General features: G+C 38.5%; 1 protein-coding gene across 6 annotated transcripts in view; it reads left to right on the top strand.

Annotated features, from left to right (window-relative positions):
• Positions 1-26,491, top strand: part of agbl5 (AGBL carboxypeptidase 5) — a 153,612-nt gene extending 127,121 nt beyond the window's left edge. For 3 of the 6 annotated variants that reach the window (XM_072251350.1, XM_072251349.1, XM_072251354.1), the window contains 6 exons: positions 2,560-2,637; positions 6,706-6,758; positions 14,593-14,750; positions 15,420-15,535; positions 16,075-16,198; positions 23,561-23,633. In XM_072251350.1, the coding sequence (XP_072107451.1) occupies positions 2,560-2,637; positions 6,706-6,758; positions 14,593-14,750; positions 15,420-15,535; positions 16,075-16,152 (483 nt within the window). In that variant the 3' untranslated portion in view covers positions 16,153-16,198; positions 23,561-23,633. Of the gene's footprint in view, positions 1-2,559; positions 2,638-6,705; positions 6,759-14,592; positions 14,751-15,419; positions 15,536-16,074; positions 16,199-23,560 lie in introns of all 6 variants that reach the window. The other 3 variants (XM_072251351.1, XM_072251352.1, XM_072251353.1) reach the window with 3 other exon arrangements.
• Positions 26,492-26,717: the final 226 nt, after the last annotated feature.

Below are 26,717 nucleotides of genomic sequence, written 5' to 3'. Positions count from 1 at the left end.
GTCTATAATTACCTGGACTATCTCTACTACTTTTTTTGAACAAGGGGAAAACATTCGCCTCCCTCCAATCCTCCGGTACTATTCCCGTGGACAACGAGGACATAAAGATCCTAGCCAGTGGCTCTGCAATCTCTTCCCTCGCTTCGTGAAGCAGCCTGGGGAATATTCCGTCAGGCCCCAGGGACTTATCTGTCCTAATGTATTTTAACAACTCCAACACCTCCTCTTCCTTAATATCAACATGTCAACTTGATGACAACCCTGTTATTTTTGCACCTTTCCAAAATCTGCCTCCCAATCTGCTCCTCTGTATCTCTGCTGCTACCGGGGGGCCTGTAGAATACCCCCAATAGAGTAACTGCTCCCTTCCTATTCCTGACTTCTACTCATACTGACTCAAAAGAGGATCCTGCTACATTACCCACCCTTTCAGTAGCTGTAATAGTGTCCCTGACCAGTAATGCCACCCCTCCTCCCCTTTTTCCGCCCTGTCTATCCCTTTTAAAGCACTGAAATCCAGGAATATTGAGAATCCATTCCTGCCCTGGTGCCAGCCAAGTCTCTGTAATGGCCACTACATCATAATTCCATGTATGTATTCAAGCTCTCAGTTCATCACCTTGTTCCTGATGCTTCTTGCATTGAGGTACACACATTTCAGCCTTTCTACCTTACTGTCTTTACACCATTTATTCTGCTTCTCCTTCTTCAAAGCCTCTCTATATGTTAGATCTGGCTTTATTCCATGCACTTCTTTCACTGCTCTATCACTCTGGGTCCCATCCCCCTTGCAAATTAGTTTAAACCCTCCCGAACGATGCCAGCGAACCTCCCTGCAAGGATATTGCTCCCCCTCGAGTTCAGGTGCGACCCTTCCAATCTGTACAGGTCCCACCTTCCCCAGAAGAGATCCCAATGATCCAAAAATCCAAAACCCTGCTCCCCGCACCAGCTCCTCAGCCACGCATTCAACTGCCATCTCCTCCAATTCTTACCAATTCTTACTGTCGCATAGCACTGGCAGCAATCCTGAGAATGCCACCCTTGAGGTCCTGTTCTTCAGCCTTCTGCCTAGTTCCTGAAACTCACACTTCAGGACCTCATCCCTCTTCCTGCCTATGTTGTTGGTGCCAACATGTATCACGACTTCTGTTTGCTTTCCCTCTCGTACCAGGATGTCGTGCACCCGGTCAGAGACATAAGCCTATCGTAGACCTTTTATGCACTCTTACTGAGTCTAAAAATTCTCTTATCGTGGTGCTTATTATCTCTCCTTATTCCTTTAGTACTCTTTTGCTACATTTCAAACGTTTGGCAAATTAGTATAAGAAGCACGAATACACTCTTTAGTGACAGTTCTTAATGAGGTGGCAACCATCCTGCCTATAGAAATGGCATCTCCCCCAGCACTGGTCCCAATGCCACAGAAATACAATGAGAAAATGTGATCATGTTGCAGGTAGCAAAAAATACTTATTGGAAGAGATCATCTACAAGGTTTGCATGAGGGAGAACTGAGCTCTTTGCTGCCTCTTTGGAGACGGAGACGAAGACATTGGGTGGGTAAAAGGAGATTCTAAAGGATGATGCAGACAAACATTAACGTGAGGGCCTGGAAGTTATCATTGGGTGTGATAAAAGAAAACCTAGTGAAAATTTAGTGAAAACCTAGGGAAGAAAATTTAGCAATGAATCGCTGGATCAGCAATGGGAGATCTTCAAGTACAAGAAGGATGAAGTACATTATGATCATATTCCTTTAAGATGGAAAGGAGTTCACAAGAGAGTAGTGCTGTACCTGTACAGTAACAAAGGAAACCACTATAGAAATCTTTTGATGAAACAGAAGAGTCAAAGTTAAAATCATACAGAATATAAGAAGTGTTATGGTGGAGTGATATAGAAAGATAGAATAGCAGAGCTCAATGGGAGTATCACAGAATGTGGAGGTAATGCAAAGAATGATATTAAGTATTTAAATATATTTATATAACTTGAAGAAACGTGTCTGATATCAAATATTTGCTCACAACGTAGAGGGTAAATGGTGAAAGCCACAGTTAAGATTACCAATATTGGCAAATTCTCTGGATTCCTTAATACAAAATAATTTGAATTAATGTAAAGAAATGCATAGTTAATCAGAAACAGAAATGTAAATGACAGTTAATATGTTTTCCCCTAAAAGTGGTCATTTGCAATTAAGGAATAATAACAGTATAAAGTTTCTGCACTTTTGTAAAGGTTTAATTACTCATCATTCCATGGGCTGAGAAAATTCCAATGCATAGCTCACAGGGACAAACAAGAGAATAAAACAGAGCAAATAAAAAGAACACATGACATAAATCAGATTATTACATACAGTAAGTGAGTAACAGATTAATTATGCAAAGGTCAGAGGGGAAGTAAATCAGTGGGAGTTTACTATCAAATATGAAAGGGAATAGAAAACTACTATTTTTAAAATGTTTATAAGAGGAGAAATAATCAGAGACCAAATGGGAAATTTACTCATAACTGAGGTGCTAAATGAGTACAATTTTTTTTATTGCAAAGGAGGAAGATGCTGTTGAAGACCAAGTAAAGGAAGATATAGTTGAGATTCATAATGGGCTTAAAATTGATGAAGAGGAGGTACTAAAATAGCCATCTATATTCAATGTGTATTGATCATATGGTTAAGATATGGAATTACATCTTTAGAAAGAGGTGATACAGGGTCAGAGAATGTTGAATCTTCGTGGGTGGAGTTAAGAAATTGCAAGGGTAAAAAAAATCATTATGGGAATAATATTTCGGCCTCCAAATAGTAGCCAAGATGTGGGGTTGAGATCACAAAGGGAGCTGGAAAAGGCATGTAATAAGGGTAATGACACAATTGTAATGGGAGACTTCGGTATGGAAGGGGATTGGGAAAATCAGGTTGTTGTCAAAATTGCAAGAGAGGATATTTGTTGAATGGCTACGAATGACTTTTTAGAGTAGCTTGTGCTTGAGCCTGCTCGGGGAAAGGCTATTTTAGATTGGGTATTGTGTAATAACCCAGAATTTATTAGGGAGCTTATTGTAAAGGGCATGTAAGGTAGCAAAAGTGAGTGGCAGTTTGGATGATTGGGAAGCTTTTAAAATCCAACAAAGGGCAACTAAGAAAGCTGTAAGAAGGGAAAGATGAAATATGAGGGCAGACTAGCCAATAATATTAAAGCAGGATATCAAAAGTTTTTTTTCAGTTATATAAAGAGTAAAAGGGAGTTGAGAGTTGATATTGGACCACTAGAAATGATGCGGGTGAGGTAGTAATGAGGAACAAAGAAATGGCAGATGAACTTAATGAGTACTTAGCACCTGTCTTCACAGTGGAAGACATTAGCAGTGTGTCAGAGGTCCATGAGTGTCAAGGAGTAAGAGTGAGTGCCATTGCTACTACAAAGGAAAAAGTGCTAGGCAAGCTCAAAGGTCTTAAGGTGGATAAGTCACCTGGGCCAGATCGACAACATCCTAGAGTCCTGAGAGAGGTTGCTGAAGAGTAATGGGTGCACTGGTCATGATCTTTCAAGAATTACTTGATTTTGGCATGATCCCAGAGGACTGAAAGATTGCAAATGTTACTCCACTCTTTACAAAGGGAGGAAGGCAAAAGTAAGGAAATTATAGGCCAGTTAGCCTAACCTCAGTGGTTGGGAGAGTGTTGGAGTCTATCATTAAGGATGAAGTTTAGGGTACTTGGAGACTAATGATAAAATAAGTCAAAGTCAGCATTGTTTCTGTTAAGGAAAATCTTGCCTGACAAATCTGTTAAGAGTTCTTTGAGCAAGTAACAAGTAAGGTAGACAAAGAAGAGGCAGTGGATGTCATTTACTTTGATCTTCAGAAGGCATTTGATAGGTTACCACACATGAGGCTGCTGAACAAGATAAAATCCTATGATGTTACAGGAAAGATGCTGCCATGGATACTGGAATGGTTGACAGGCAGGAGACAACGAGTGGAAATAAAAGGGAGCCTTTTCTGGTTGACTGCCAGTGAGTAGTGGTGTTCCTTGGGGTCAGTACTGGGACTGCTACTTTTCACATTGTTTGTCAGTGATTTAGATAATGGAACCGATGTCTTTGTGGCAAAGTTTGCGGATGACAGGAAAATAGGTGGGAAGGGTAGGTAGTGCTGAGGGAGCAACGCGATTGCAGCAGGTCTTGGACAAATTGGAAGAATGGGCAAAAAAAAAGTGGCAGATGGAATACAGTGTTGGGAAATGTATCATAATGCATTTGGTAAAATGAACAATAGTGCAGACTATTATTTAAGTGTGGAGAAGGTTCAAACATCAGAGGTGCAGAGGGACTTGGGAGTCCTCATGCAAGATTTCCAGAAGGTTAATTTACAGGTTGAGTCTATGATAAAGAAGGCAAATGCAGTGTTGGCATTTATTTCAAGCGGAATTGAATATAAAAACAAGGAGATAATGCTGAGCCTTTATAAGACACTAGTCAGGCTACGTTTGGAGTATGTCAACAGTTTTGGGCTCCATATCTCAAAAAGGATGTGTTGGCATTGAAGAAAGTCCAGAGGAGGTTCACGAGGATGATTCCAGGAATGAAGGGGTTAACATATGAGAAGCCTTGGGATCCTTGGGCCTATATTGACTGGAATTTGGAAGAATGTTGGGGGATCTCATTGAAACATATTGAATGTGGAAAGGACAGGATAGGGTGGATGTGGAGAGTTTCCTATGCTGGGGATATCCAGCCTCAAAGTTGAGGGGCAATCCTTTAGAACGGAGTTAAGGAGTAGTAAATCTGTGGAATGCTCTGCCACAGACTGTGGTGGAGGCCAGGTCCATGGGTATAGTTAAGGTAGAAGTTGATCGTTTCTTGATCTGTCAGGGCATCAAAGGATATGGCAAGAAGGCAGAGCTATGGGGTTGAGTGGGATCCGGGATTGGTCATGATGAAATGGCAGAGCAGACTGAATGGGCTGAATGGCTTAATTCTGCTCGTATATATTATGGCCTTATTGTCTTAAGGTGGGATGCAAATACAGGTGCATTACAAAGAAAGGCAGGAGATTGCAGAGACTCCGTGTATATGTCAAAAAATTTAGGAGCTGATCCTGAGGAATGAAAATTTGAAATAAGTGTAGATAAACATGATAACTGCTGACTACAGTGCTCCTACGGAATATGATGTTATGGACTGGCCAGTTTAACTCCTGTGGTGGAGAAGTTCAAGAACAATAATTGAACAATAAAGAACAAGTCCAGATTGATTAGAGAAAGGTTTGTTAAAGGCAAATCATTGTTTACTGGATGGAAGCATTCTGATGAAGCAGTAGAAAGAGCCAATGAAAGAAACATGGTTGTAATTGGACTTCCAAAAGGCATTTCACAAATTGCCCATAATTGGCTTGCATTCATAATTAAAAGCCATATAATTTTAAAAATGTAGAAAATTAGCTAAGTGACAAGAAGTAGTGAAATTTGTATAATCATGAGGTTTCTTGCATTGGAGAGATGCATGCAGTAGATTTCCCCAGAGATTGGCACTGGAGCCTCTGGCTTCCTTAATCTATATTAATGATTGGAGCTGGGGTATCCAGTGCAGTTTCCACATGTTAAAAAGATACAAACTGTGGAAACACTGTGAAGTATGAGGAAAGTAGTAATGGACTTCAAGGAGATATAGACAAACTGGTTGAATGGGCTGATAGATGGCAAAATAGAAAAATAAGAAAAGATTAAAACTAATCAGTCGAATTCTGAAAATACAAGAATATAGATATGGGAGCGTGTGTTAAGTTTATTGAAAGTGACATGGCAGGTTTGAAAAGTGATTTTCAAAATCAGTATTTGGAATTTAAGCTTTGTGATTTGGGGGTATGAGGTACAAGGGTAACAATGAATTTTTAGAAACACTGATTTGGCTGCAAGTGAAGTATTACATATATTTCTGTGTGTCTCACTTTAGAAAATAAGTGAAAGTTTTTCAGAGAGTTAGGAATATTTCCAGGAATGAGCATCTTCAGTTATATAGCTGCACTGAAGAAGCTGGGGTTGTTCTTAGAACAGAGATATTACAAGAAGATATGATGGAGATGTTTAGAAAATATGAATGGTGTAGACAGAGAGAAAATATTTTCATTGGCAGAAATGTCAACACTGGCAGACAGGACATGAAAGTTCTGGGCAAAAAGTGAAGTCAAGAGAAGTGTTTTAACAATCCAAGTGGTTATGGTATAAATAATATACTGCCAAGCATAGTACTGGAAGCTAATTCATAATAGAATTAGATCAATATCTGAAAGGAAAAAAACTCGGGGTTTTGTTAGGGGGGATAGGCTTGGGCATTGCTGAATTTCTCTTTACATGGTGTGGTTTCAAGGGACTTAATGGATCTTTGATATTATAACAGTTCTGTGATAGGGAGTTGATGGCTGCCTTTAAGCAGTATCAACGGATAATAGTTACTTTCCTATACTTGTTATATGCCTTACTAGCTTGTTATGCAACTTGTTATAAAAACCTAACAGAGTCATTGCCACAGTGCATATGGGTGAATGAGCTTATCATTTTCTCTTGACAACATGTACTCACATGTGTACAAAGTCTATTTCTAAGCTATTCACTGGGTTAGAAATCATACATGTGATTTTTGTTTTTTGTCGTCTGCTGTGTTTCAGTTGTATTAAAAATCTCCTTTGTTCCCCCAGAACCCACCGAAGAAGAACAAATTAAAATTCAGGGCTTCTTTTGATATCACCAGGTAGTGCAACATATCTTTGTATTCTTAACCAGTTCATTTTCTTATAGAAACTTCTCACACATACCAACTTGTAGTGATTGACAGCATCAAGATCAGCTTAGTAAGATACTCATTTTCATTTCAGTTTCTTTCAGTTGTATTCAATTTCATTTAATGTGCCGTAGAACTATTATTTTTAAAACAGGCAGGAACATTACTTAATGCTCCAGAGGTTTTATCTATGAAATTTAGGCAAATGCACTTTATCTGATTTTATATGACCATAAATCTAAAATTTTAAATGTTCAGTTAATATCCTCTTAAAGTTGAACATAAATTTGTGCAATTTTGTTACATGAGTAATCTAAATGCTATGATGCATGTTCTTTCTATTTAGCCTCTGTTATAATAAACTGCACAATGCCATTAAAAATGGAAACACAAATTCAAGTTTACCTTTTACCTAAAATTTTGAATAGTGTTCCATTTTTATTTTTGTGCATTGCAATGCATTCTGTTTGTTTACTAAAATAATTGGCAATCTCAGAGAAATGGATAATTTTTGCAAATTACTGTATATTCAATTTTGTTCACGCAGGCTAATGTGACCTGAACTATAGTCGAGGAGTTGTGCTGGGTGCACAATTATCTCTGTTTATGTCTGCAAGAAAATACATATTCTATAACTTTCCAATTGCTGATACCTAACTCTATGCAAATCATCTTGATAACAGAACTAAACTGAACTACTCAAATTTGAAAATCACAAAAAAAAGGAAATTGCAGCAGAAACATTATTGAAAAAGTGTGTGATTTAAATGTTATGCTGTTTGGTAAAGCACTGTAAATCAGTTTAAATTAAAAGTTACACTTTCATAACTGCACACTGGTAGATATTTTACCTGGTATTCTTGCCTGCAAGCCTTGCTTAACATTAAACCCTGATAATCTGCTATTCAACTATTTATTAGAATGACTCTAGCATTATGACATGTCAACTGTGGTATTAGACTGGGACACTTGGGGTTGTCTCCTTAGAGAAAATATAATTGAGAGGTGATTGATAGAAGTCTGCTAAGATCAAAGTTGGGCTGATTGAGAGAAACAGTTTTCATTTATGAGTGCTTCAAAAATTGAAGGGATGGATTTAAAAAAATTAAGCAAATGAGGGGAAAGTGGATCTGAAGTTTGTAACTTGTAAGTGTGGTGAAGGCATAATTAAGGCTTTCCAAAGGGAAATAGATCAGCAAATCAATTGATGGAAAATAATTTTCCAAACTACAAGAAAGAGTGGAGGATGGAATTGTACAAAGAGCTGGTACAGACATGATATGCCCAATGGTACTCTTTTACTTCATAATAACTCTTTCATTGTAGGATGACCTATGACAAGATTTAACAGGCACTATGAATCAACAGTGGACTGGATGTGACAATTAATTTGTTGTGAGATCCAATAAATGGGATTGTGATTTTCCTACCTGTTTGAATTATTGGGTAGGATAAATAAATCCTCACATCAGCGAAAGTGAAAGCAATGGAGAGGAGTATTGTGATATTTGGACTACATATGTTCATCCAAACAGGCAGAAAATGCTTTCAGTTCCATCAGCTGCCACCTTTAATGATATAATTTCTTCTGGATGGCAAAAATTCTAAAGCTGAGATTCTTTGTAAAAGTCCTCCCTAGCTACTGCAGGAATAAATCAGTTCGGGAAGTCGTGTATGTATTATGTGCTACCTATATTTAGATACAACTCATACCTTCACAATGATACAATCTCTACCCAAGTCGGGAACCATTTCAAATTGTTTTTGAAGGTACGTAGTGTAAACATTACATAGCAATTGAAATTTATGCCAGAGACATTGTCCTGTTAATAATTATTTCACAAATGTCTACAGGTTCATCTCTTGGTTACTTGTACTCTAAAACAGATAAAGGATGTTTAAAACAAAAGAAAATCTGCAGACGCTGGAAACCTAAGCAACACACACAAAATGCAGGAGGAACTCAGCCGGCCAAGCAGCATCTATGGAAAAAAAATACAGGCAGCGTTTTGGGCCGCGACCCTTCAGCAGGACCAAAGGAACTCGGCCTGAAACGTGATTGTACTGTTTTCCATTGATGCTGCTTGGCTGGCTGAGTTCCTCCTGCATTTTGTGTATTACAAAATCATCATCTGTATGGATGTTTAATTTGGAATTTGCTCTGTAGAACAAAAACAGAAAATGCTGGAAACATTCAGCAGGTACAGCCGCATCTTTGAAAAGAGGAACAGAGCTAACGTTTAAGGATGAAGACCTTTCTTCAGAGTTGAGAAAGAGGGAAAGCAACATTACTATTAAGTTGCAGGGAGCAAAGAATGTATAAGACAAAGGGAATATTTTTGATAGGGCGAGACCAATAGTTGATGGATGAATGGCAGACTCTGAGATTATACTGTGTTTGGACATGTCCTGCAAGTTACCCTGTGCAAATGGAGAGCAAAAAACTGAACCAATATCACAGATGTTTGACTTGCAGTAGAAATGGCCTGTTCTGATACATAGAAACATAGAAAATAGGTGCAGGAGTAGGCCATTCGGCCCTTTGAGCCTGCACCGCCATTCAGTATGATCATGGCTGATCATCCAACTCAGAACCCTATACCAGCCTTCCCTCTATACCCCCTGATCCCTTTAGCCACAAGGGCCATATCTAACTTTCTTAAATATAGCCAATGAACTGGCCTCAACTGTTTCCTGTGGCAGAGAATTCCACAGATTCGCCACTCTCTGTGTGAAGAAGTTTTTCCTAATCTCGGTCCTAAAAGGCTTCCCCTTTATCCTCAAACTGTGACCCCTCGTTCTGGACTTCCCCAACATTGAGAACAATCTTCCTGCATCTAGCCTGTTCAATCCCTTTAGGATTTTATATATTTCAATAAGATCCCCCCTCAGTCTTCTAAATTCCAACGAGTATAAGCCTAGTTGATCCAGTCTTTCATCATATGAAAGTCCTGCCATCCCAGGAATCAATCTGGTGAACCTTTTTTGTACTCCCTCTATGGCAAGGATGTCTTTCCTCAGATTAGGGGACCAAAACTGCACACAATACTCCAGGTGTGCTCTCACCAAGGCCTTGTACAACTGCAGTAGTACCTCCCTGCTCCTGTACTTGAATCCTCTTACTATGAATGCCAGCATACCATTCGCCTTTTTCACCGCCTGCTGTACCTGCATGCCCACTTTCAATGACTGGTGTATAATGACACCCAGGTCTCGTTGCCACAATTCAGGTAATCTGTTTTCCTGTTTTTGCCACTAAAGTGGATAACCTCACATTTATCCACATTAAATTGCATCTGCCATGAATTTGCCCACTCACCTAACCTATCCAAGTCACCCTGCATCCTCTTGGCATCCTCCTCACAGCTAACACTGCTGCCCAGCTTCGTGTCATCCTCAAACTTGGAGATGCTGCATTTAATTCCCTCATCTAAGTCATTAATATATATTGTAAACAAGTGGGGTCCCAGCACTGAGCCTTGTGGTACCTCACTTGTCACTGTCTGCCATTCTGAAAAGGTCCCGTTTATTCCCACTCTTTGCTTCCTGTCTGCCAACCAGTTCTCTATCCACTTCAATACCTTACCCCCAATACCGTGTGCTTTAAGTCAAAAGCCTTTTGAAAATCTAAATGTACCACATCCACTGGTTCTCCCCTATCCACTCTACTAGTTAAATTCTATGAGATCCGTCAGACATGATTTTCCTTTCACAAATCCATGCTGACTTTGTCCGATGATTTCACCGCTTTCCAAATATGCTGTTATCACATCTTCGATAACTGACTCTAGCATTCTCCCCACCACTGATGTTAGTCTAACCGGTCTATAATGTCCTGGTTTCTCTCTCCCTCCTTTTTTTAAAAGTGGGGTTACATTAGCCACTCTCCAATCCCCAGGAACTAGTCCAGAATCTAAAGAGTTTTGAAAAATTATCACTAATGCATCCACTATTTCTTGGGCTACTTCCTTAAGCGCTCTGGGATGCAGACCATCTGGCCCTGGGGATTTATCTGCTTACCTAACACTACTTCCCTACTAACATGTATTTCCCTCAGTTCCTCCATCTCACTGGACCCTCTGTCCCCTACTATTTCCGGAAGATTATTTATGTCCTCCTTAGTGAAGACAGAACCAAAGTAACTATTCAATTGGTCTGCCATGTCCTTGCTCCCCATAATCAATTCACCTGTTGAAAGTGAGTTTCTGAAGATTATAGAATTCAATATTGAGTCCAGAAAGTTGCAATGTGCCCAGACAGATGAGGTGTTGTTCCTCAAGAGTGAAGTATGTCTGGGAGGTATGGCTGTGTGTAGAAGTCAGTTTGACAATAAGTTTCTCAGTTGGATTTTAATGAGCGGGATGTTCAGAAGTGGACAGGTGAAAGTGAGTGAGGGGGTGATAAAATCAAGTCTGTCAAGGTCACAATAGAGTTAGTAAAGAATAAATCTTTAGGGGGGAAGAGTCCCGAAGGAGATATCCAAGTGGATCAGGGGAAGGGGTTTGCACACTGGGATGAAGACTCTCCGCAAAAGAAATGGGCAGAGATGGAGGAAGAAATGTTCAATGTCATGCCAGGCTTGGAATTCATTCAAATGGCGATGTGTGGGAACAGTGCATTGGCCCCTATATATGACTGAGTGTTTCAGCATCAAAAAGGAGAAGTTCAGAAATAGAAATGGTTTCACAAGTATTTCAGAGACTGTCAGGGATGGGAAAAGGGAGGCACTGGTAAAGGAAAGTGAAGGGGGAGCTTTTCATTTTCATAATTCAAATCTAATTCACTGATTACATTCCAAATCTGAACCAGGTAAACACATAAGATTTATTATTTTAGAAATGCTATTTTATGTAGGGGAAGTCTTCGTCAATAAGAAGAGCTGCCTCCTCAGTTCTGAGAAGCAATACTTGATATCACAGTAATGTATACACAGTAAGTAGAAAAATGTTTAAGATGCAAGAAAAGAGCCCCAAAGATGTTTTTCATTTCTTTAAGAAAGTAAGCTACTGAGTCCATTCTAAAAAAAATATTTATTAAAGTTTTCCATTCCTCTTTGCCCTTGAGAAGATGTTGGAGAGACACTATCTTGAACTGTTACAATCTTTCGGCATTGTTTTGTTGTGTGTGTGTTACTGCCCGATTTGTTGCTGGTGTTTAGGGCAGCAATGAAAGTCCTCCATCTCTGGTGGCATTCAAAGCTTCCTTCATCACATCAGAGACTTCCCCTCAGTTTTCATTACTGTCAGTCATGCATGTCCCGGGTGGAGACACACTCAGATGTAGAAGGATTCTTTACTGCTGTTTCGCTAACAATTTTGTTTTACCAATCAGGGTTGTTAGCCCTGAGCTGAGCCCCTGAACCTGGAGGGCTGGTGGACCATTCTTAATCTGGCCTCTGCCCTTTGACCTGTTTGGCACAGATCACCCTACTAAGATCTAAAGCATAATGACTTGACTCCAGTTAGCTTAGCTCTCCATGTCATTGAAGCACACAAGCCTCCAGACCATGACAAGGTTGCAGTCCTTTTGGAGGTTTGTTGTGTGGGGATTCCAAGATTTAGACCCAATAAAGGTCACCAAAATGGTGATCCTCATGCTGATACTGTGAGAAATGTTCACAACAGTTCCATTAAAGTTTGACTGGCAGTAATCCTGGGGAAAGGCCTCACTGGTTATCAAAGCCTAACTGGGATTATTCTGCATTGTCCTATGCTTGTCCAAGGGCAAGCAGACAGGAATCTTGGAAATTGTACGAAGCCTGTCCCATTGTGATCCAGAGTCAATGCTTTTAATCATACTGTTAGACCAGGGCTAGGCAACCTATGGCCCGCGAAGGTATTTTGACTGGCCTGGAAGCAAATATCCCCATATGCTTATCTGGCCCACAAGCGATTTTTCCTTATTCTTAGTGTTTCATGCAGCCTCACTGATGGACATGCATGACGTCTTATTACACTGGCCTCAGGTTCCGTTTTGTTCCAAACCAAACACTGGTATATACGAATGATGGGAAGGCAGACTACCTTATTAGTATGTATTAGATACTCACCGTGCACGAGCAGCTTTTCAGATGGGATCGTTCAAATTTGTAAACAGAAACAGTGTCACTGTGTTCTAACAAGAAATCCACAGTTAGTATCCAGATATTTACATGTGCTACGATACTTGTTGAATAACTCCTGCTTCGAAATAAAGTCGAAGAAAAAAATTCCAATGGCAATGAATGCAAAACGTTGGACACTGTTAGTGTCTAGTTAAACACTGAGTGCCGAAATTTCCAAGACACTTGGACACTAGATTACTACTTCATCGAGCAAGCTGGGAAACCAGTTTGTCTCATTTGCCTAGAAAATGTTGCTGTGAAGTAGGTGGCAAATATCAGGTGACATTATGAGACCTGCCATAGTGGAAATTTGAACAAGTTTACTGGGCAAGCAAGGAAAGATGAAGTTGAGCGAATGGCAAATATCAGGTGACATTATGAGACCTGCCATAGTGGAAATTTGAACAAGTTTACTGGGCAAGCAAGGAAAGATGAAGTTGAGCGAATGAAGGCTAGTTTCGGAAAACAAATGTCATTTTTTTGCGAAGAAAAGCAGTGAAAATGAAGGAAATACCTGTGCCAGCTACGAAGTCTCAAAATGTATTGCAGAAAAGATGAAGCCTTTTACAGATGGAGCGTTTGTCAAAGAATAGTTACTGGCATTGGTGGATATTGTTTGTCCTGAAAAGAAGTCTTTATTTGCATCTATCAGCCTGTCAGCAAGAATGATCTCACGGCGAGTTGAAGAAATGTTGGCAGATGTTAAAAGTTGTTTAAGGGATGCCTGCAATGAATTGCAATTTTTTTCAATTGCACTTGATGAGAGCTTGATTGTTTTGCTGATTTTCACTTGCATGCAAATAAGTTCAAGTTGTTTGCTACTCCATTTGATGTGACAGTTGTCACTGCATCAGATACTTTTCAAATGGAATTGATTGAGATGCAGTGTGATGACATATTGAGATCGAAATTTCATTCTGAAGATGTGTCAGTGCTAGTCTTCTATAGAAAATATACTATCCAAGTGGGAAGTATCCTAACTTAGTGGACCATGCAAAAAAGATGGCATCATTGCTTGCCAGCACTTATCTGTGTGAGCAATTATTTTCAAAAATGAAGCACACCAAGAACTATTTGAGAACAAGGTTGACTGATGCCCATCTGGATAATGCCTTGCTCTTGGCATCAACAAGTCTGACACCCAATATTGAGAAGCTTTCAAGCAGCAAACAGCATCAACTTTCACATTGATTTATCGACTGTTTGCATTAGAATTTTCTTTTTTTAAATTACCACCATTCAATGCATCATGTTCATACGTTTTATTCTTTGTGTCCTTTTAATAGATTCATAAGATGCCTTGATTGAAATAAATTACAACTAAACTTGAGTTATTTGATTACTAATTGGCATCATTGGTTAAGCATAAATGATTTTCTAGCATGTGTTATTCATTAATTTGAGGCAAAACATAATTAGATGTATTTAAATGGATAATTCCCATATTCTAAGTTTTTTTTATGGCATTTATCTGGCCCACAGTCCGCTCATTAATACGTGATCCGGCCCACAAAGGCAAAAAGGTTGCCGACCTCTGTGTTAGACTATATATCCAGCTCATCTATTTAAAAAGCTTTTGGAGCAACAACACAATTTCATCCCACCGATGTCACTCATATTCCTCCAGGATATAAGTTAAAGGTTTTGATATATTTTGTGTCTTTCTGGTCAATGTATTGACTTGTTTTTCTCTTTATTCAGTTCTGAACAGCTGAGACCCAGCAGAATCCCAGTGAGAATAAGTGGCACACTTTTGTCCCAAGGAAATCTCCGCCTGACTAGTTCTGTCAGTCATAACCCACAACTGAAGATATTGAAAAGTGTCCAGCCTAAAGTTGTGCAAAATGAGCCTAAAGGTTGTAAGTTCATGATTCTTGGTTCTATCTGATCTCCCACTTTAGGTTGGTGTTGAGGATATTTTGTTTGATTTTGAAGCACTCGGCTATATCACTGCAACTCAGACTGGCAGTTACTGTGGTACACGTGCTGTGGTTGGGTTGCTGATCTAGGCCCTTGATCCAGTGATGCATGTTCAAGCCCTCCCCCCCACCCCCATGGTAGCTGGGAATTTAAATTTAGCAATCAGATAATTGGATTAATGCAGGTATCACTGTTAAACTTGAAATGACAGGAATTGCATAAAGCACAATTGGTTCAATGATGTCCTTCAGGGAAGCAAATTGTCTATCCTTACCATACTGTACTAAATAAAACTTCTGTTCTACTGAAGTGATTGATAACACCTTTTCAGCTCAGAAGAAATTAGGAATTGACAGTAAATGGAGTATCACATTGTGCATTGTCAATGTCTGTTACTAATTCAGTAGTTGGGAATAGGGAGAAATTGACATGTAAGAAAATGTGCTGTGAAAAGATGAAAGACTATTTTAAAAGTTTGTTTTCACTTGATGTTCCTAATTCAAAGGTGAACTAAATTGCAGTTTCAATCATAAGTATTCCATATAAAATAATTCCTGCTTTTATCCAGGATGAGTGAAGTAAATATTCAACGGATGTTTTTTTGACAGGTGGCATATTGGATTGTTCTGCAATTAGCTTGACTCCAGCAGTGAAACGTAACTCTCAAGATTCTACATGCACTACTAATAATGAAGCAGAAACGCAGCTGGATGTATGTGCAAAGGTACTTGCTACTTATTTGATGTAATTAACAGAATTCAGTGGTTTGACCTGGCCTCGTCTACTGTCATGATGAGGCCACTCTTGGGTAGGAGCAGCAAATCCTCATATTCTGTCTGTGTAGCCTCTGACCTGATGGCATGAAAATTGATTTATCTAACTTCTAGTAATTTCTCCTTTCTTTCTCTCTTCTTCCATTCCCCATTCTGGATCCCCTCTTACCTCTTTTCCCGACATGTCCATAACCTCCCTCTGGTGTCCTTGCTCCTTCCCTTTCTTCTGTGGTCTACTCTCTTCTCCTATCAGATTCTTTCTTCTTCAGCCCTGTACCTTTTTCGCCTATCACCTCTGAGCTTCTAACTTCATCTCCCCCCCCCCCCACCTTCCCCACCTTCCTGGCTTTACTTATCATTCTCTAGCTTATTCTCCTCCCCTCTCCCCTCCCCCCTCCCCAACTTCCTTAAACTGGCTTCTTTCCCCTTCCTTTCCTGTATTGATAAAGGGTCTCAGCCCATGGTGTTGACTTTTTCTTAATTTCCATAGATGCTACCTGACCTGCTGAGTTCCTCCAGCATTTTGTGTGTGTTGCCTAACAGACCTTTGACAGCTTTATTATACTGAGGGACTTAATTGTCTTTAGGACATGAAAGATTTCACTTACTGAAAGGTAAATTAGCAGTTTTATCATGTCTGTCTAGCACAGACATGATTTTTAATGCTAAAATCATGTTGCTCCTTACGTAGTGTATCTAATGTTAAGTCCTCTTGAGACATTTTTGAAAATTTAATGTGTTATTATATAAATCTATCTATTACAATCATTTAGTTCATAAGACATCAGAACAGAATTAGGCCATTTGGCCCATTGAGTCTGCACCACCATTTGACCACGGCTCATTTGTTTTTCCTCTCAGTCCCAGTCTCTTAGCTTCTCTCCATAACCTTTGACATCCTTAATAACCAAAAAATTATCAACCTCTGCTTTAAATATAATGTACCCAAATAACTTGACCTTCACAGATGTCTGTGGCAATGAATTCCACAGATGCTTCATGTCTGTTCCAAAGGGACATTCTGAAGCTGTAACTTTTGGTCCAAGATTCTCCCACTACTTGAAACATCCTCTCCATGTCCAATCTAGATCTTTCAATGTTCAGTAGTTTTCAATTAGATAATCCCCCCCTCCCCATTCTTCTAAAATCTAGAAAGTACAGGCCCAGAGGCAACAAATGTTCTTCATAAATTAAGCCTTTCATTCCTGGGATCATTCTTGTTAACCTCCTCTTCGACAGTCTCCAATACCAGAACATCCTTTCTCGGATCTAGGCCCCAAAACTGATCATGCTCATTACATACTGATCAAAATTTGTACTGTATATGTATATTCTTATTCTAAGAATAACTGGTGTCACAAACTTAATGATGCGGTAAGAGCCTTGGAGAACTGCTAAATCGTGCATGCTATTTACTCTTCTCTTTCTAACTACACTCTTCACATGTAAATATATTATACATACATCGTTCATTTATATAAACTACAGAAGCTGATCCAAACACACCACAGGGTGGTGAAGGACTTGCAATGATTGCAGAAGATACTAGGATGATGCTGTTAACAATGCAGCTCAGGCCACCACAAATGGTATACACTGGAGCTGACCAGCAGGGGTGGGCAACCCTATAATCAGTAGAAGCATTAAGAACACTCAGAAATGTGGATAACATGCATCTGTTCAACAATGCCCTTCAAAAATGATTCTAATTCCTGGCTCCTATACAGAATCCTGCAGAATGTATTGATTGTTATTCAAATAAACCAATTTATGCACAAACTATATCTTTATAAGCAAAATTTTTATTTACTCCATAAAATGCACATAGAAAAGTTTCAGAACAGTTCAAAATCTAAAATGAATTTTAGATTTTAAAAATTTCAGTGCATTTTAACATTTATCAGAACATGGAACAGTACAGCACAGAAACAGAACCTACATCCCATGATATCTCTGTCGACCATGATGTCCACTTAAAATAATCCTATCTCACTGCATGTAGTCTGTATTCCTTTTTTGCCTGACTCTTCTATGGCCTTTTAAACATTGCTGTTTCATTCTTCCTTGGCAGTACATTCCAGGCACTTGCCACTCTCCGTGTAAAGAAAATATTTACTTGCAAATCTCCTTTAAACTTTCCACTCTCACCTTAAAGTTATGTGCTCTAATATTTGACATTTCCACCCTGGGATAAAGATTCTGGCTATTGACCCTATCTATGCCTCTCATAATTTTATATACTTCTATCAGGTTTATTGTCACAGACATAATTCATGAAATTAGTTGCTTTTTGGCATTAGCGTTACTATAAATTACTATAAGTTACAAAAAATAATTAAGTAGTGCAAAAGAGGAATAATGATGTTGGGTTCATGGGTTCAGTAATCTGATGGTAGAGGGGAAGAAATTGTTTCTAAAACATGGAATGTGGGTCTTCAGGCTCCTATACCTCCAATTTACAAACAATCAAAGTTTGCCCAACCTCTCCTTACAACTAATGCTCTCTAATCCAGGTAACATCCTGGTGAACCTTTTCAGAGCCAGTGTATGTCCTTTTCAAAGCCTTCATGTTCTTGGTAATGCAGCAATCATAACTTCTCTCAATTTTTCACATATGGCTTTGTCAAAGTTTTATACAGCTGTAACTTGAATTGCCAACTTTTATATTCACCTCCTTGGTCAGTCAAGGCAAGTATGCCTTTTTATTACTACCCTTTCAACTCGTGTTGCCTCTTGTAGGGAATTCTGGCCTTGCTCCCCAAGATCCCTCTGTACATCAATGCTCCTAAGGATGCTGCCATTTGCTATATACTTTCCTCTTCCATTGGACCTCCCAAAGTGCAGTGCCTCAATGATCTGCATTAAACACAATCATCTGTCTCTCAGCTAATAGTTCAAACTGATCTGTATCTTTTGACAACCTTCCTTATTGTCCACAAATCCACCAATTTTTCTATTGTTTGCAAACTTACTAATCAGCCCACCTATATTTTATCTGTATGGTTTTAACACAGTATATATCACGTACAATAGAGGTTGCCAACACTGATCCTTGTAGAACACCATTGGTTACAGATCTCCACCCAGAATAACAGTCCTTTACCCTTTGTCTTCTAAGGCCAAACCAATTTTGGATCCAATCTACTAGGTGACCCCATGTGTTTTAATCCTCTGGATCAGCCTGCCAATCAAATGCTTTACTGAAGTCCATGTGTACAACATCCACTGCCTTACTCTCATCAGTCATCTTCATCACCTCCTCAAAAGCTCAGTCAATTAAGTTTGTAAGCAAGATCTCCCCACTGAAAGTCATGCTGAATTCCCTAAGCAAATCCATACTTTTCCACGTGAATAAATCCCATCTCTAAAAATCTTCTTGAATAATTACTGTGAATGAAAACTCACTCATTTATAATTTGCCAGATTATCCCTGTTGCCCTTCTTGAACAAGTAAACAATTTTGCTTTCTCGAATACCTCACCTGTGACTGGAGAAGATGCAAAGATATCTGTTTCTCTGTTAAGTCCCCACCAATTCTCCCCTTTGTCTTGAATGGTCTTGCATTTACTTTAACTGCTATCTTTTAAAATGCCTTGGAATTCTTCTTAATCTTACTTGCCAAGGGCATTTTCATCGTGCCTTTTAGCCCTCTTGATTTCCTGTTCAAGTTCTTATCTGATTCTTGTATTCTTCAAGGGCCTTATCCAATTTCAGCTTTCTGAACTGTAGACATGCTTCCTTTTTCTTTTTATCTCAATTTGTAACAACTCATTATTCAAGTTTCTTAAACTTTGCCATTCTTGTCTTTCTTCCTCATAGGAACATGTTGAGTTTCCTTCATGTTTAGTTTCCTTCTGTTGGTTTTTAAAAAATTCCCAATCCTCTAGCTTCCCACTAATTTTTGCTATATTATATGCCCCTTCTTTTGCTTTCATAGTCTTTGACTTCCCTTCTCAGCCATGGTTATGTCATCGTGCCTTTAGAATACTTCCTTTTCTTTGGGCTGTATCTATCCTGTGTCTTCCAAATTGCTTCCAGAAACTCCAGCCATTGTTGCTTGCTGCCATCCCTGCTAGTGTCCCCATCCAGTCAACTGTGGCCAGCTCCTCTCTCATGCCCCTGTAATTCTCTTTACTTCTTGGTAGTATGGATACTACTACTTTGTCTACTTTAACTTTCCTTTCTTAAATTGCAGAGTGAATTCTATCATATTAAGATCACTGTGTTCTAAGGGTTCCTTTACCTGAAGATCCCTGATCATATCCAGTTCATTATACTACACACAATCCAGAATTGATGATCCCCTTAATGGGCTCAACCACAATATGCTCCAAAAAGCCATCTCAGAAGCATTCCACAAATTCGCTCCCTTGGGTTCAACTGGATTTTCCCAATCTATCTGCCTATTGAAATCCCCCATGACTAATGTAACATTGCCTTTTTGACATGATATTGTTAAAATGATATTGGAAATTGTACTTGGCATTTCATTATGTTCTAACAATGCTTGTAATCTGGTAAAGTGTCCAATTGTCCCAAATAAATTACAATAGCAACTATTTGTTACTTTGATCTAGACTGGGAACAGCTGTGTCAAGTGGAGCCATTAGTTAGTGTATTGTTTCTATTTATATGAGCAAACATATTGCAGACTTTTTTAATATCTCTGAAAAGGTGTTCTGGTTTGGAGATTAACTTGCTCTTATTCAGTTAACACCCTGAAGCACTCAGGATTAAGCAAAAGTCAAGGTGGTAACATTTTGTTTAATCCAAGAATAGTTTTAAAGTTTGTTTCTATTTTGAACTATAACCCAAATGCATGTTTTCTGACTTCTTTATTCTGTCACATATGGTGAAGGTTAATAATGGTAATTATTGAAAGATGTATAATGTGGTAAATTGGATTAATATGGTAAATTGGATCAGCAAGTTTGCTGATGACACTAAGATTGGAGGTGTTGTGGACAGTGAGGAAGGCTTTCACAGCTTGCAGAGGGATCTGGACCAACTGGGAAAAATGGGCCAGAAAATGGCAGATGGAATTTAATGCAGACAAGTGTGAGGTGTTGCATTTTGGAAGGACAAATCAAGGTAGGACATACACAGTAAATGGTAGGGCACTGAGGAGTGCGGAGGAACAGAGATCCGAGAGTTCAGATACATAATTCCCTGAAAGTGGCGTCAGAAGTAGACAGGGTTGTAAAGAAGGCTTTTGACATCCTGGCATTCATAAATCATAAATACATAAGTATTGAGTATAGGAGTTGGGATGTTATGGGGAGGTTGTATAAGACATTGGTGAGGCCAAATTTGGAGTATTGTGTACAGTTTTGGTCACCTAACTATAGGAAGGATCTCAGTAAGATTGAAAGAGTGCAGAGAAGATTTACTAGGATGTTGTCAGGTCTTCAGGAGTTGAGTTACAGGGAAAGATTGAACAGGTTAAGACTTTATTCCTTGGAGCGTAGAAGAATAAGGGGAGATTTGATAGATGTTTACAAAATTATGAAGGATATAGACAGAGTAAATGTGAACAGGCTCTTTCCACTTCAATTAGGAGAGATAAATACGAGAGGACATGGCTTTAGGGTGAAAGGGGAAAGGTTTACGGGGAACATTAGGGGGAACTACTTCACTCAGAGAGTGGTGGGAGTGTGGAACAAGCTGCCATCTGACGTGGTAAATGCGGGCTCACTTTTAAGTTTTAAGAATAAATCGGATAGGTACAAGAATGGGAGCGGTCTGGAGGGTTATGGACTGGATGCAGGTCAATTGGACTAGCGGAATAATGTTTCGGTGCAGAGTAGAAGGGCTGAATGGCCTGTTTTCTGTGCTGTAGTGTTCTATGGTTCTATGTGTTTTTAATGCCCTAGGAAGCCTATTTTCTCAGTTGGACTGTCTACCAGCATATTGGAAGGGATTATTATTTGCAACACCAAGATATTCTTATATGTCAGTGGGGTTTTGGAATGTTCTTGGTCCTGCTTGGTATGCAAGGCAAGGCTTTGATATTATTGTTTCTCTTTCCAACTGAACTACAGTCTGTATAACCATACCAATTTATAATCCATGCCTTAATATGTTCCTATGGGATTATTCACAATGTGTTGGCTAACGTAGTGCATCAGAACAACCAGAAGGTAGAATTAGTTCACCGTGCCAACTCTGAATGAATATATTCTATATATAATGATATATACTATTTGTAAGTATGCATGTCAAAATTTACTGACTACAATTTTTTAAAAAAAATCAAGCTCAATTTGTCATTGAAAATAATGAATAGTATTAGAATTTTATTTCTTACATCCATCTCACAACATGAGGGAGTAAAAATCTTTGTTGCATCTCCATCACTATGTACAAGCAATAAGGAAGGGAGATGTAGGAGGATGTTGCCTAAACACTAAGATTATGTACATATTTGTTTAGTGTACATGTATGTACAGTCAGATATGCAATCAGATCAATGTGTATTGACAAATCTGATGGCCTAGTGATAGAAGCTGTCTGGAGCCAGTTGGTCCTGGCCTTAATGCTGTGGTACCGTTTGCCAGACGGAAGCAGCTGAAACAGTTTGTGCTTGGGGGTGGCTGGAGTCCCCAATGATACTTCAGGCCCTTTTCACTCACCTGCTGCTGTAAGTGTCCTGAATAGAGGAAAGTTTACATCCACAGCTGTGCTTGGCTGTCCGCACCACTTTCTGCAGTGCCCTGCCATAGTGGGTAGTACAGTTTCCATACCAGCCGGCAACACAGCCAGTTAGGATGCCCTTGTAGAAAGTCCTGAGGACTTGGGGACTCACACTGAACTTTTTCAGCCGTTTGAGGTGAAAGAGGCACTGTTGTGTTATAGTCTAGGTGAGATCCTCAGTGATGTGCATATTGAGGAGTTTTGAAACTACTCACCCTCTCATCTACAGTCCCATTGATGTCAATGGGAGCTAGCCTGATTCTATTCCTCCTGTAATCCACAATCAACTCCTTCATTATTTTTGACATTGAGGGAGAGGTTTTCTTGGCACCACTGTGACAGGGCGTTGACTTCTCCTATGTACGTTGTCTCATCATTGTTGGAAATGAGGCCTATCGATGTCATGTCATCTGCAAATTTGATCAGATTGGAGTTGTGCATGGCAACACAATCGTGGGTGTATAGGGAGTAGAGGAGAGGCTCAGAACACAGCCCTGGGGGGCTCCTGCGTTGACGGTCAAAGGGGCAGAGGTGAGGGTGCCCGTCCTTACCACTTGCCAGTGATCAGACAAGAAGTTCAGGATCCAGAAGCACAAGGCAGAGTGAAGGCCGAGGTCTCTGAGCTTCTCGTCGAGCCTGGGGGGGATTATGGTGTTGTATGCTGAACTGTACTTCAAGAACAGCATTCTCACACAAGCATCCCTCTTCTCCAGGTGAGTGAGGATAGGGTATAGTGCTCTAACTATGGCAATGTCTGTTGATCGGTTGTGTTGGTAGGTGAATTGTCGGGGGTTCAGTGTGGGTGGTAGCATGCTGCAGATGTAGTCCCTCATTTGAATAGACTTCATTGTTAAGTTATTTGAAAAATGGCTGCTTTATTTTAATTACTACATATCAAATAGACATAAAAATGTCAAAAACAAAGGGCGTCATGAATGTATCTGTTATAGATCTTGTACAACACTGGTGGTATTCAGAATATGTATGATTTGAATGAGGTGTTAAACTATTTTGTTAGTTGGTTAGATATACTTTTACAAAATTCTGTAGTGTTCAATTCCTCATTTCCTATAAATTATCCAGTGGACCTGTGTTCAATTTCCAAAATCTCATCAGTAGGCTTGGGTTTTAGATGTAAACTGCAATTAATTGAAATGATCAAAGAGGATGACATAGCAATGTATTTCAGCACTTGCATGAATAATTTGCTTTCAGATGAATGATGAAAGCATTAGAAATTCTGAATATTATTTACATAGCCACTTTTATATCTTTTCCTACAGCTGCCGTTGGCAACAGGAACAGACCAGATACCCACATATAGGAAGATTTTTTCTTTTTGCACTGATGGTTGATACCCTAATTATACTGTTTCTATGGTTTGTATTGAGCTACTTTCTCAAATATCTTTGAGTCTGCCTGAACTGTGTGTGTATCTGGTGTCAGTTGCTGTGTTTACTTAGAGAAAATACCATCTTTCATTATTGTTAATGAGTTAAAATCTTGAAATTCTCTGACAAAATGGTTTTGGTGGTGCATACTTCCATAGGCAAAATGTAGCATTTCAAAACGATGGCTTCCTATTCTTTTTGAAAGCAATGTTGTATGTGCATTAAATAGAAATGAAGTTTTTAATCCATCTACAGATTTTTAAATCATCTATATATTTTTGAAAACATTGATGCTTGTAGCTCAAAAGTAGCAATGTGCCAATGTAAGGGTTTTTTTTTGAAATTTTGAAGACTTTCCTGCTATGTGTAAACAAGAAAGGATATCAGTCCAAAACACCGGGCAGGTGTTAAGAACGTTTAACACTAGTTCTTAAACATTTCATCAGAGGTTGGATTCTTCAAGAAACTGGCCATGCTTGCAACCACTCGTGATAAAGAAGTAACAGAATTTTTTTTCTAGTTCTCATTTCCTTGAAGCTCTTAAAACTCACATTGCCAGCTGAAGGCAGGCACCACTGGTGATCATCTGGATCACATGTTCTGCCCCTGCATTTAATTTTTTCCTGTTTCTCAAAGAGCTAAAAATGAAATGAGTATTTAAAAACATGGCATAAACAAACATTTGGCCTGACAAGCAGCTATTTCTAGCTGTAAATATTGGGAAATGGGATAGGAAGTAAAGGAGACTTGTATAATATTCTTGTCACTTTGAAGCATTTAAAAATGGGGACGATAGGTGGAGGTTTTTCTACTAAGCTTGCCAGAGAGCCTTTATTTCTCAAGGTAATATATCTGTAATATATCTATTGAGAATTATCTAATGTGTCCTATCTGTCTGTCACTACTTGTGTACAGTTTATTTTTCCAGTCCATTTTTGACAACTCTTTCTTCATTAGGTTTATACTGGATATCTATCTGTGTTTGTGTGTGTGTGTGTGTATATATATATATATATATATTGGGATTCTATGCTGTTATGAACACTCCTCTCAAAAACATGTTTTTAATGTGATCATTCATTCTCATTGGTTGGTACCAGCATTTTTAAAACTGGATTGACATTAGAAATGTCTGAAACAATTGAAATGAAATGTTATCAAATGATGGAATCATCGTGAGATACACAAGAATCCCAGAAGGTATTTTGATGGAACTGAGTAAATACAACTAAATGCAAATATTATCATTTTAATTGCTGCAACTGCAGAAACCCAAAGTGATTTGCAGTGGATGTAAGGTATTGGACTTCAAAGAATTGACTCAGTTATCATCAAGAAACAAAGAAGTTTAATTATCATATTGTATCTGGTTCCAAAAATGTTCGTCTGTATTCATTTCAAAAGACTGCAGATTGTTGCTGTCTGCTGTTATTGCAGTCCGTAACATATTATCTAATTAATGACTTGTTACTTAAGTGCCTGATTGTATGTGTAGAAATATAATTCTTTCAGCACAGAAGTGGCCTGTTTGGTCAGGCAGTTCAGCACTATTTTTGTAGTTTGTAGAAATTGAGAGTTTGTAAAACAAACACTTTGGATATTTGGTTATTGTTTCATATCACTTGATTGGCTCATGCCTACTTTTACATCATTACAGATGTAGTCTGTGTTACTTTTAAAATTTATATTGGCATTTGAATATTTCTTATATTTTTGAATTTAGAACTGGAATACTTTTTTCAGAGCTATGTTGTATTCTTGATAAGCATAATTTCTGAAGTTATTAATTTTCATACAGAAAGTTAGATATTCTGCAATGTGTGAATGTAGGGTAATGTGATTGTTGAAATTATTATACTGGAATTCATTGTTTTGGGATACTGTATATCCAAGTTAAAACATTCCAGTTATTTGAATTATACTGTGATTTAAGACATTAATTTTGCTATCTTTCAAAAATAGACATGTCAATGTAACTTTAATTGTGCAAATGGTATTCATCTGAATTTGTAAATCATTTCAGGGAAATTATTCTCTGTAGCAAATGATTAATGATGATTACACGATTAGTTGTGGAAACAACTTTTAGCTAAAGGAACAGCGGACTGGCTAACTGTGAAACATTCCATTATTTTGATTCAATGTTAAGTATTTGAGTGAAACTTGTGTTTGATTGTTTTCCACCTATATATTGTTGAAAATGACTTATTTATTTGTACAATTGAAGATCTCAGTACAAATTTGAGAATGTTAACTTAAACTTTTTTAATAATGATCTTTCTTCAGTATGGTGTATCTAGCAGGATTTGATAACATTTTTTACTTTTTAAAAGAATGTTCGGACTTTCTGAAGGAATTTTAACACTTTGCACAATATTTCAAAATAAAGCCAGTTCATTAACTGTGAAATAAATACTTCAAAACTGAATTTAGCAATGGAGCTCAAAAACAATACCTTAGGCAGTCTTTTCCTATTTCTCTATCCCACATACCACACCAGAAACTAAACACTCTCTTCTTAGATAACAGGTTTTATTTACATATGGTTGAAAAGACATTTTCTGAAGTTCAAGATGGCAGGTTTTTGTCTGAGTAATGAGGCCAAAAATAAGCACTTCTCTTTGTGGTCACATTGCGCTGATGCGGTCAGAAAAAAATGTCAAAGCGTATTTTATGGTGTAACTTGCATTTACAATAGACACTATACATACAGATAATTTTGTCTATTAAAACTTGCTACCAATTGACAATTTTCACTTTGACTATAGATGTATGTAATAAAAATGTGTTGCAGAAGATTGAATTTGGTGGTGTTGTCAAGATTTGGATGATAAGATTTCCATTTTCTATGTAAAGAAACTGAATAAAAATATGTTCAGAGATTTATTTCTTATTGTTCATGTTAACTACTGGGGCTCTTGCAAATGGTTCAGAAACAAAACTTTCCCAATTCTTCTTTGCAGAAGTAGAAAATTTGAAAATATTGTAAGTTTTATTCTGCAAAACTAAATTCTAACCAATTTTAAAGATGTGCTTTGAGGAAATAGTA

Source organism: Mobula birostris, chromosome 2 (assembly GCF_030028105.1).
Source record: "Mobula birostris isolate sMobBir1 chromosome 2, sMobBir1.hap1, whole genome shotgun sequence".
Taxonomy (NCBI): domain Eukaryota; kingdom Metazoa; phylum Chordata; class Chondrichthyes; order Myliobatiformes; family Myliobatidae; genus Mobula; species Mobula birostris.
This window is presented reverse-complemented; position numbering and strand designations above follow the sequence as displayed.